The sequence below is a fragment of the Giraffa tippelskirchi genome, chromosome 1 (assembly GCF_054371585.1).
Source record: "Giraffa tippelskirchi isolate mGirTip1 chromosome 1, T2T-mGirTip1v1.2.pri, whole genome shotgun sequence".
In the NCBI taxonomy this organism is placed as follows: domain Eukaryota; kingdom Metazoa; phylum Chordata; class Mammalia; order Artiodactyla; family Giraffidae; genus Giraffa; species Giraffa tippelskirchi.
Genome location: NC_137275.1, coordinates 121,935,807 through 121,948,050, shown reverse-complemented (window position 1 = coordinate 121,948,050; position 12,244 = coordinate 121,935,807). Strand labels below are relative to the sequence as shown.

At 46.3% G+C, this 12,244-nt stretch overlaps 1 protein-coding gene across 18 annotated transcripts in view; it reads right to left on the bottom strand.

Moving 5' to 3' along the window:
- PALLD (palladin, cytoskeletal associated protein) overlaps positions 1–12,244 on the bottom strand; it is a 373,633-nt gene that overhangs the window by 201,209 nt on the left and 160,180 nt on the right. For all 18 annotated transcript variants that reach the window (XR_014054993.1, XM_081494678.1, XM_081494662.1 and 15 more), the window contains 4 exons: positions 11,139–11,317; positions 3,522–3,588; positions 1,980–2,085; positions 649–723 (listed from right to left, as the gene is read on the bottom strand). Coding sequence is in view for 10 of the 18 variants with exons in the window: in XM_081494678.1 (XP_081350804.1) it covers positions 649–723; positions 1,980–2,085; positions 3,522–3,588; positions 11,139–11,317 (427 nt within the window). In the remaining 8 variants the exon portion in view is untranslated. The remainder of the gene's footprint in view (positions 1–648; positions 724–1,979; positions 2,086–3,521; positions 3,589–11,138; positions 11,318–12,244) is intronic.

The following is a 12,244-nucleotide window of genomic DNA, read 5'->3' as shown; positions in this document are numbered from 1 at the left end:
ATGTACACACTACGGTCTATATAAGATAGATAACCAACAAGATCCTACTGTATTACACAGGGAACTCTACTCAATATTTTTTAAAACTCGATAAGGAAAAAGAATCTGAAAAAAAGTACATCTATAACTGAATCACTTTGCTGTACACCTGAAACTAACACAATACTATATATCAACTCAACTCCAATTATAACATTTACAATTTTCTCAGAAAGAGGTGGGGAGGAGACAGAGGAGAAACACCCCACGGGACCACTTCTGAGCTGAGCTGACCATCTGACCAATGTCATCATGCCTGGTGATGCAAAACACCCACTGAGACAAACTGAAAATCTGTCAGTTGGTTTTGAAACCATCTACAAACCTTGTTGCTTTCCCAGGTTCCCATCCATCATTCTGTCTCCTCCCATGCACTGTTTGGTGTTCCCAGTCTGTTCTGAGCTCTATCAGGCCCACCTTTCTCAGACCTTTATATGATCATGGTCACATAGCAGCTGTGCACCGAGTATCTGTTTAGCCCCACAGGTAACCTCGAGATGAACCCGTTCATCCCTCGTTTTCATGTTTAAAGACTATACATGAAGCCACAGGAGAATGGAATCAAAGGCCCAGAGCAAACTCAGAGGATGAGACATGCAGGTGCCTGACCTTGGTGAAGACAGGCGGGAGGCAGGCGGCAGCAGGTCCATCCGGCCGGCAGAGGAACAAGGTGGGGCTGGGGGCCTGGAGGGCAGAAGCACGTGGGTCAGACTCGGAACACGCAAACCATGGAAACATGGACCTACATGGGTAACAGCATGGCCACTGACAGGGCTAAGCATTCATCGCACACCTACCACTGCTTACATAGCAAACACGAAACAAGTCCACTGGTGCACAGAATGGTTTCGGTAAAGCCCACTCTGCTTTGGGGGTTGACAGGGAATTTCTACTATACATGCCACCTCTGAATGACTTCTACTGCTTGGCTCTTTCCTAGTGTCTCATCTCAGATGTGCTTTCTCGACGGTTTGCACACCCAACATACCACAGAGTAAGTAAGAGCTAATCGCTCAGTCGTGTCCGACTCTTTTGCGACCCCATGGACTGTAGCCCGCCAGGCTCCTCTGTCCATGGAATTCTCCAGGCAAGAATACTGGAGTGGGTTGCCATTCCCTTCTCCAGGGGATCTTCCCCAACACAGAGATCGAACCCGGGTCTCCCTGCACTGCAGGCGGATTCGTTACCACTGAGCCACCAGGGGAGCCCTGTCATTTCTAAAACACCCATGGGCGCTCAGTGGCTGGAGGGCACACTTATGACTCAAGAATGCGCTCACGTTGCAAGAGGCTTGGGTTTACAGATGCCCACCATAGCACCAAGGCAAAGTATCACATTTGATTTAGAGACGTCTAGATTCTAATTTTTTACTTAAAAAAAGCTTCAGGTCTCCTGTGTTTGCAAAGTGAATTCACTACAATGACCCAGTTGTGGATACTGTTGTTCTTCTTGGATAAAGCAGTCTTACAATGAAACGAAAGCAGGATGAAAATGCACAGTGACGTGAAGGAATCTGAATATTCCTATATTATCTGTTAAGCTCACAGAGGACAGGTGGACTTCTGAGCTCTATCAGGTGGACTTTGTGGATAAGGTGGACTTTTCTCATTTTCTGCTTTCTTTTAAATGAGCTAATGAATTTGGCTACATGGAAGATAGCACATATGTGAGGGAGAATCAAGCAGTAACAGCCAAGACAGATACCACTTTATCAGAGTATTAGCTGCGAGAAAAAGGAATTCTCAAAGGAAATGCAGATGTTGATTAATCAGTGGTGTGTCTCTGATTAAAAATTATTTTTAGTGCATTAAAAGGAAGAACTTAACATCATTTTCTTTCCTCCCAGTTGTGTGTCCACTAAGGAGATATTTCAGGGGAGGACTAATTGGAGTCTTTATGCTAAAGAGTCTGACTCCTCTCGGACTGTGGATAGGGCTCACCTGCTGAACAGGGACTGACAGAGGCTGGATCACAGCTGTGGTCACTCCTGTCTTTGGAGATGATGATCCAATGGTCAAGGACACAGAAGTGGTTTTCTTCTGAGCTCTGCAAAGTAAGGAGTGAAGTCTTAGGTCAGAATTTCTTAAGCAGGAATTATTCTCTGAAACACTTCCACAGAACAGGCCAGTTTCTTTATGTTTGCTCAATCTGCATCAACTGGAACTGCTTCAGAAATGGGGACCCACAACCTACAGTTAGAACAGTGGTGCTCAGTATATATTCAGAGGGCCCCACAGACAGCAGCAAAATAAACACACAGATGAAAGTAGTAACTATGTATCTCAGCTCTTATTAGAAAGCAGAAAGTATTGAACTGGAAAATCCTAAGACAAAAGATAGTACTTAGAAAAGCCCAGTCTGTAGCAGTAAGCAGGTATGTTTAGGAAATGTTTAGGAATAGGCGTCTATATTTAATTCAAAGTTCTGGTGGTTGGTTTTCAGTCCAGCAACTTCTCTTCATTCCAGTTTCCCATTGTGTAAAGTTGAGAAAGTCTTGGACTGCGGTCTTTTCTTAGTGCATAAAAGTTAAGAGTTGTTTCTAGGTCCAATTTTGCTAAGTCACAGGCTGTGTAATCTCAAGCGAGTCATGGAACTTCACTAAACTTGAGATCCCTGTCTGAATGCACAGGTAGCAGAGTATGTGATCTTATTAAGAGCTCTTTAACACATATGCTCAGTTAGCACTCGGTCATGTCTCTTTGCCACCCCATGGACCGTAGCCTACCAGGTTCCTCTGCCCATAGGATTCTCCAGGCAAGAATACTGGAGTGGGTTGCCATGCCCTCCTACAAGGGATCTTCCCAACCCAGGGATCAAACCCATGTCTCCTGCATTGGCAGGCAGATTCTTTACCACTCAGCCACCAGGGAAGCTCCCTTTAACATGAATGGTCAGTGATAATTTGATGCTGAATGGCTGTGATTGTTATGTATACACTAGTAAATCAAACAAATTTATTAGCACACTCTCAATATGCATGGAGTTTTCTACAAAATCTAGGTAGATTTTATCTTTGCAAAATAATTAAGATCCTAACATATTACTAATAATCCCTATGTCTTTGTAGGGAGAATGACATTTTGAGATTTTCATGACATGATCTAACTGGAGATACACTTTATCCAAATGGAAACCCATTTCTAGCCTAATTAGATATTTTCTAATTTATGTGATAAGTTGTTTGTCATTTACATTTTAGTAATGATTTCAGTAATTTTCTCTCAATGTGACTGCTCCTTCTACACATTTATAAGCAGTCAGTTGTCACTGGAACTAACATTGTGGATGGTTAGATTTGGGGACACTGATGATGAAATGCAGATTTCAAAGTTCAAAAGTCAAAGACTGTGTTCCAGGCTCAAGCATCTGATCTCTGACTGACATCAGCAGGCCTCTTCCTTCAGCGCACAATACCAGTGGCATCTCTGAGCACAAGTCTGCTGACATTTTCTACTTAAACTGACGGACTCGTACATACTTACTGTGGCATGGCTCCAGGTTTCGATTTGAAAGCTAAACTTTCACTGTCAGAATCTGTTGAACTGGCACCTGAGTGAAAAAAAAACACACAAAAACCAAAGATGTAGGTAATATCTATATCCACTTCCAAAGGTAATATTCTTCATTCAGACAGTAACATACAGAGTCTTACTTTGAAATAGAGAATGTTTCATACTATTTTTACTTAGGCTCTTTTTTCAGATAGTCAGTTTAAAAAAAGAAGTACTGAAAAAGTTTTCTTCAAATCAGTGTATGTTTACTGTCAGATTTATTATTAGTTTCACTTTTGTCCCTTTGGGCATCATAACCATACTTTTAAATGGCTTAAAAACTATGGAATAAATGTAGGTGTGTCTGTGTGTCAAGACAGCCAGGGTCTTAAACTTCAGCTCTTTCCAGCCTATTGCACGGTAGCAGTAGCTGTGTGTGTGCTCAGTCGTGTTTGACTTTTTTGCACCATCATGGACTGTAGCCCACCAGGCTCCTCTGTCCATGGGATTCTCCAGGCAAGAACACTAGAGTGGGTTGCCACTTCCTCCTCCAGGGGATCTTTCCAACCCAGGGATTGACCCTGTGTGTCTTGTATCTCATGCATTGGCAGGAGGATTCTTTACCCCTGTGTCACCTGGAAGCCCAGATTACATGGTGTGGATTGTCAATACCTTCACTCCTCATTAATGAGGAGATGCTTTCTGACTCTGATCAGTTGGAACTTGACTGTGGCTTCACTCTTGAATGCTGCTGCTGCTAAGTTGCTTCAGTCATGTCTGACTCTGTGCGACCCCATAGACGGCAGCCACCAGGCTCCTCCGTCCCCGGAATTCTCCAGGCAAGAGGACTGGAGTGGGTTGCCATTTCCTTCCCCAATGCATAAAAATGAAAAGTGAAAGTGAAGTCGCTTAGTCGTGTCTGACTCTTCATGACCCCATGGACTGCAGCCTACCAGGCTCCTCTGTCCATGGGATTTTCCAGGCAAGAGGACTGGAGTGGGTTGCCATTGCCTTCTCCTGGGGGAGTCTCTAAGTTTGGATCATACCCTCCCAAGTTCATTTGTTTCATTGCTGTGTTTAAATTAAGGGTCACCTTGTTGGGTTTTCAGGCCAAAAGGCAGGTTGTACTTACATTTTAATGCTCATGTGTTTTGTGACAAGAGATTTTAGGTGACATTTAGAATAACTGTGATGGTTAGAAGTACATTCTTGATAATTCCTTTATGAGACATATTTAACACGAGTTATTTAAATTATCTATTTAGAATATCTTCAAGTAAAATAATATATGCTTATAGAAAAGTAAAGCTGGGAAAGACTGAAGGCAAAAGGAGAAGGAGGAGAAAGAGGATGAGATGGGTGGATGGCATCACTGACTCCATGGTCGTGAATTGGAGCAAGCTTCGGGAGACAGTGAAGGAAAGGGGAGTCTGGCGTCCTGCAATCCATGGGGTTGCAAAGAATTGGACACAGCTGAGTGACTGAACAACAACAACAGAAAAGTAACCTAGCAGCACAGAATTGTGTGACAGAAGAGTGAACATCCCGTCCCTGATGCCACTCTGCACAGGCTAATAATCTGGCTGTAATTTTCAGATAAACTGAGTGTATTCACAAATGTACAGTGGACCGCCCTGTTATCAGTAGAGGATACTTTCCAAAACTCCAAAACCATGGACAGCAGCAAACCCTGTCAATGGTATTTTTCCTGTACAGACATACCTAAGATGAAGTGTAGTTTGCAATTTGGGCCCAGTAAGAGTTGAACAACAATAACTAATGGTAAAATAGAAGAACCATAACAATGTTATAGCATTGAAACATGTATATTATCATATGCGCAACAGATCGCTAGTCCAGGTTCGATGCATGAGACAGGGTGCTCAGGGCTGGTGCACTGGGATGACCCTGAGGGGTGAGATGGGAAGGGAGGTGGGAGGGGGATTCAGGATAGGAAACACACATATACCCATGGCTGATTCATGTGAATGTATGGCAAAAACCACTACAATATTGTAAAGTAATTAGCCTCCAATTAAAATAAATAAATTAAAAAAAATACTTTCAAATAAAAAAATAACAATGTAATTATATTACAATTATAATAATAACAACAAAGATATATGATTATGGTATCTCCTCTCTTAAAATATCTTACTGGATAAATTTAATGCCTTTACACACTGGCTGTAAATTTTAGGGTTTGAGACATGATAGCAAAACAATGTGGATTTCTTTTTCCTTCTTCACTACCTTATGGATAGAAGGGTCATTGTCACCATCCATCTTGGAAACCTCAGCATATGCTTTTCTCCCCTTTTCTCATTAACTCTCACTTTCCCTTAAAGGAATCCTGCTTCGCTGTGGCATGTCCAAACTGGCAGCATCAGTCCCCTGGTGCTGTGGGGCCATTTTTAGTAAAATTATGGTCAGTAAACACAAGCCTTGGGCCCTCATTCTGACAACCTCGGTGACTGACAGTGGGACAGGGGTAGCTCACGGCCCAGCGGCCAAACCCGAAGTGAGAATCTCATCAACACTGCTCAGAGGGCGCAAAATTCAAAAGGGATCAACTGGTTACTTCTGGAACTTTCCGTTAATATTTTCACACTGCAGCTTTCACTTTCAGTGAGACCTTGGATGAGGGGAGACTGTATATTTGTGCATGTATTTGCACCATCAGAATCACACTACATGTGTCTCTGCAGTTGGCTGTGCACCTGCAGACAGCAGCTGTCACTGACGGTGAGCGCCCTGCTCAGGGAACCGGGGGTGTTCGCCGTCCTGCAGCCACTGAAGCCCTCGCTCTAGAGCCCGTGCTCTGCAACAAGAGCAACCACCACAGTGAGAAGCCCGCACAGCACAGCGGGAGAGGAGCCCCCGTTCACCGCAACCAGAGAAAAGGCCGCGCAGCAACAACGACCCAGGTCAGCCAAAAATAAATAATTATTTCTTAAACAATAGACAAGCCTTTGGAGAAAACACATGAACACAAAAACCAGAAGCAATTATTGCAGGGCAGCACTTCATCTAATGCGTCTGCACTGAGAGCATCACTCTTACCGGTTAACTGCATCGCTCAAGCTAATGAAGCCCTTCTTGACTGGCGAGGAGCTGATCCTGCCTGCTGCTAAGGACATCTGTCCTGAACTTTTGGGAGACGCTGCAGCTCAGAAGGTGGCACGCCTTCCTCCTTGGCCAGCACCGTAACCAGAGAGCTGATGAAACAGCAGAGGGTGCTGAGGCGGGACTGTTAGAGGGGGTCAGTGAACCCCTGTGGGACGCAATCCAGGCTGGCGAGTCTGCTGACGTGGACAACAGACAACAGTGCTTGTTTCTGTGCGCCATGTTCTCCAGGAGGATGTGCAAGAGGACATGTTATGTGCACTTTTGTTGCCAGCCAACACCACAGCCGCTGAATTGTTAAGTCTTGGAATGACTACGTATCGGGAAACCGGAATGGGTCACTGTGCGTCAGTATACACTGTATCGGCTTATACACAGATGGAGCGGCTGCCAAGACTGGGCGGCTTTCTGGTTCACTACTCCATCAAAGAGTTTGTTTCTGGATATGTCTACCTCTTGTGTCATCCACAGAGAAATGCTGGCTAGCCAAAAAATGTCACCTGAACATAACAGTGTTTTGCAGGATGTGATTAAAATGATCAACTACACTAAATTACATGCCCTTAACTCATGTCTGTTGGCACAGCCCTGTGAGGAGATGAACAGTAAGTGCACACATTTGCTCTTGTACACAGAAGTGAGATGGCTTTCTAAAGGCAGGTCCCTGGACAGTTTCTGAGTTATGAGAGCCACTTCTGAGATTTCTTTTAGAAAAACTGCCACCACTGGCAGCACATACCTGTGACACAGAGTGGGTCGCAAACCTTGCTCACTTCTGTGACATATTCAACCTGTGCCATATTCATTCTGTCACTTCAGCTGTGCTCAAGTTGGCAGATAAAGTAGCTGTGTTCAGAACAAACTGGAATCATGAGGGCAACAAGTGAGTACTGGGAGTTTGGACAATTCAAACATTAGCAGAGATTTTGAAAGAGACTGACGCATGGCCTTCTTTCTCCCAGCTGGAGCATGATCACCTATCTCAGCTTTTCAAAGGAGTTTGAGCATTACTTTCCAAGCACAAAAGACCCACGAGCTGGGAAGGAATGGACCCATGACCCATTTGTGAACAGGCCAGGTGAATCACCTTTGTCCATGCTAGAAGAAGATCAACTGCTTGAGACTGCAAATGATGGTGGCCTTAAGAGTATGTCTGACACAACTTCAAACCTCCATCCGTTCTGGATCAAAGTCAAGGTGGGATATCCTGAGGTTTCTACGAAAGTACCGAAAAGCCTGCTTCCATTTCCAACACCCCATCTTTGTGAAGCAGGGTTTTCTGACAGCAACCAAAACAAGATGACAGAGTAGACCGGACATGAGCACACACCCCGGGTGTCCCTGTCACTCCCACTGCCCCGAGATGGGACCATTCAGTTACAGGAAAACAAGCTCAGGGTTCCCACTGATTCTGCATGATGGTGAGCTGTGTAATTATTCCATTATATATCACAATGTAATCATAACAGACATAAAGTACACATTAAATGTAATGCACTTGAATCATCCCCAAAACCAGCCCCACCCCTGACCCTCGAAAAACTGTCTTCCACGATACAGGTCCCTGGTGCCAAAAATGTCGGGGACTGCTGCTCTAAGGGACTTGAGCATCCACGGATTTGGGTACCACCGTGAAGTTGTTGACAGCAGCTCCTCAGCACCCACACACTGATGGGGGAGTCCATTTCCTTCTCCCTTCCCAGACTTGGCCCCCTGGCACCTTACTCTGTCTCCCTCTGCAGGGTCTGTTTCTTCTCTTGGATTATTTTCACAGCAGGCAAAGGAAGTCTTTCACACAGACTCTAGTAAGTCTGCTACGAAAACCAAGAAGCAAACAGACTGCAAAAAGCATCCTGACCCTGTGTTCCTATCCAAATTCCGGTCCCAGCCCTGTGGTGTCTGGACAGAACCTCCAGGCGCCACCCAGGCGTCCCCACGTTTCCTTCCGTGTCTGAGGAACTCGGTGCACTGGCCCCTGCAGGTGCTCACGGCCCCTCCTGTTAAAATCACCATCAGCATCCATAGCTGTGTGTCCTCGTCCTTCGCCAGTGACCTCCCTCAGTGGGGGCCTGAGTCGGCCAGCTCTCCCTCCCTGCCTCCTCAAACACTGGCCTGCTCCGCCCGCCCAGGCCCCTCCTTTGCTCCTTGGCCAGCACCTCCTTGTCCTGGCGCACCCGGGTGGGGGGTCATCCTCGGCTCAGACGTGGTCCATCTGGTCCTGTGTGCTGGGCTACCGTATACCTCCTGAAGCTTCCAGGACACGTCCTCACCGCGGGCACTAACTATACCCACACATTCCCCTGCCCACCTGTGTCCACTCGGCCATCTACATGGCCATGCAGACAGGTCACCCACTCCCCTCTGTGCCCAGCTCCCCATCTTCCCCTCTCACTAATGGGCCACATTGTCTACACCAGTGGAGAAGCCAAAATCCCTGGGTCTGCCAGTTGCCGTGATCCCTTGGCCTGCGCCTACCCCACCACGTGGCTGTGGAGTCAGACCGCCTCGCCCTCTGTCTACACAGCATGCTTCCCAAGTACCACCATCTTTCCTCGGGCCTGCTGCAGCACACTTCTTACTGGACTCCCAATTACAAGCCAAACTTCAGTTTAAAAACAGAAATCAGGTACTCTGACTTTTCTGTGTAAACCTTTCACAAGTCATGATTTTATGTAGAGTAACGGCCAGCTTGCTGACATTGACCACAAGGCCCCACATCCCGTGTGAGCTGGCCACCGCCCAGCTGCCCCCTCTGCTCCAGGACACATCCGCTGCTCCTGCGGCCACCTCCCCCCACTACACCCCCATGTCTGGAGCTCCTTCCCCTCGGCCTTTCTAACACTCCCTCTCGGAGTTGGGACTGAGGGCAGATGCCATCCCTCAGAAAGACCTCCTGACTTCCCCCCGCCACCTCTCCTCTCTCCCAGGCTTGCTGGGGGCGGGTCCTTCCCCTCCTGGAGTGTTCCTGAGCAAGGACAGAGGCCTAGCCTGTCCCGCAAGTGTCCCCACCCAGCACCCAGACCTCTGCCTGCCCTCCAGGGGAACACATGACCACTTCCCCAAAGCCCAGTGATGTCCTGAGATGTTCCAGATGCACATAACAGGCCTGTGCTGGATGAGGGTGATGACCAAGGGCCCCAAGATCCTGAGTTCACCTGTGTCTTCCTCTGTGGCTGCTAAGAAGGGGTCACACTGCCTGGGTCTAGTCCTTGAGGCTCAGGTGAGTGTGTGTGTGTGTGTGTGTGTGAGTGTGTGTCTGTGAGACACAGTGTGTGTATGTGTTTCTGTGTGTGCATGAGAGACAGTGTGTGTGACGTCTGGAGCTCTACAAGTCTCCCTAAGCTGCAGTTTCCTCAGCCACAGAAGGCGGTAATTTTCCTAAGCACTAAATGAGATAATCCACATAGAAATGAAGACCAGCACCTGGCTCCTAGCTAACACAAGGAGAAAAAGTTCATTGCTGTTCTTAATCTGAAATTTTCTCAGTACCATTCTAAAATTTGATGCACAAGACAGTGAAATTTAGACAGTTTCCAACCAGTAGGCTGTTATACTTTTAGGGATGGTTTTGTTGAGATTTCTGAATCTGTAAGAAATTTCCTAGCCTCTGATAACCACCCCCCATACTGTACGCTGACAGCAACAGCAATGAGGTTCAAGAAACAACAGAGATGCCCCAAGTCTCATGGAGTAAGGAACGCAGAACCACCCTTTCCATTCAGTCATAAGAGGAGCCCAAGAGTTTGTATGAAATTCTCTCCCATCCCATGTAATTATTCTTAGAGGTAAAAATACACCAAAATCAGGCTTTAAAAAAGTTATTGCCCTGATTTCATGTGGGCAAGGAGCCAGTTTCCTACAGCACTTTCCAGGAGGCTCTTTAATCTGGTTCCACCCAGACCGCTGCTCCCATCAGCACCGGGATCTGAAGCCAGACCCACGACCACATGTGGCAGATGTAACTGGGGGTGTTTCCCCATGTTATGTAGCTCATGCAGGGACCCCAAAGGCAGACAGGACTGCAGTGTGGGGGGCTGCCATGCTAAAGACCACATTCAGTGAAATCAAGTTAGAGACCATGGCATCCAGGGTCAGACCCTGAAAGAGGTCCAGAATGAATTAAAACAAGAATAGTCAAAAATATTCAATCATTTCACTTTCCCATGAATGATATCCTAAGTCTTTAGAGCTGAACTTTGGTTGACAGACCTAGTATTCCAGCATGTTCCCATTCTTTATCTACCAGAGAAACTAAAAATAAGTTGGATATTTAGGGTTATAAATTTAAGTTCACGTAGCTGAAATGTTTTAAATGAAAAGGAACAAATACTGACATCAGACATCATTGATGTATGCCCAGTGTCAGAACAATTTATTCATAAAGCTTCCGGGGACAACTGAGGTTTGATTCACAAAGTTGGAAAGCCACGTTCATAAGAAGTGATGGGTCCCCCACCCACCCACCCCTGCACCCCTGGGTACCTTCAACGAACACCTCGGCGGACGTGCTGTCGGAGCCACTGGGGTTTGCAGCCAGGCAGGTGTAGCGCCCCGTGTCGTCCTCAAAGGCCTCGGCAATGACCAGGGTGTGCAGGTCTCCCCCGTCCCAGAGGATCTGGATGTCGGGACTGCTGTGTAGCTCACTCCCCTCACAGAACCATCTGCCGACCAACAGGAGTTGCAGGATGGGAGGGAGAGAAGGAAACGAGATGTTTACAACAATAAAACACTAGCAAGAGGTGAGATATTGTGTAATGAGATGCTTGTTTGATAAAAAAAGACCTGAGTTCCTGATATCACTGAACATTATTACATTTGAGACGATGAAATGCATGGCTAGACTACTTCCCTGGGTCTTCATCATAAAGCATCTTGCACATTTCATCAACCTGGAACGAAGGAACAGCATCAAGCCAGGAAAGCCCAGGCCAGTTACAAACTCAAAGGAACGCAAATTCCAAGGGTCTTATACATTTTTATCATTAATGCCTCTCGCATCTGTTACAATTTCATCTACTGTTCTTCTCTAGAAAAAAATATGCAAGTGACATGAACACGGTACTCAAAAGATGTGCTATGTCCAGGGAGACTGAGGGTCATGTTATGGCCTCAGATAGCAGTGTGCCTGCTGAGCTGCCAGCTGGGCAGATTAATACCTTCCACACTGCTGCTATTTGGAGACCTTTCCAGTGGCACACCCAGCCCCACGGTGTGGACAGCGGCCATGGTGGTCTGTGATTCATTCTTGCTGGTCTGACCCCTTTCTATCCCCTGGGTCTGCGATGTGGGAGGTGGCAAGAGGCCAGACCATTTTCATGAGGGTTCCTCCTCACACACCGAGCACCTCAAACTCTCAACAGGATTTTTATCAAAAAAAAAAAAAAATGAAGCTTCCCTAACCACCTCACCTCAAAATGAGATTTAAAGAAAAATGAAGGAACGTCCACAATGACTAAAAGGATTGACAACTGTCCAGTTAGCTCCTAATCGGCATCAGAGATTTTCTGAGTCTGAAGCTCTAGAAAATTCTTTGGACTTGGCCTCCATTTCATGTCACAGAAGACTAGTCTTTTCTGCACTTGGACAGC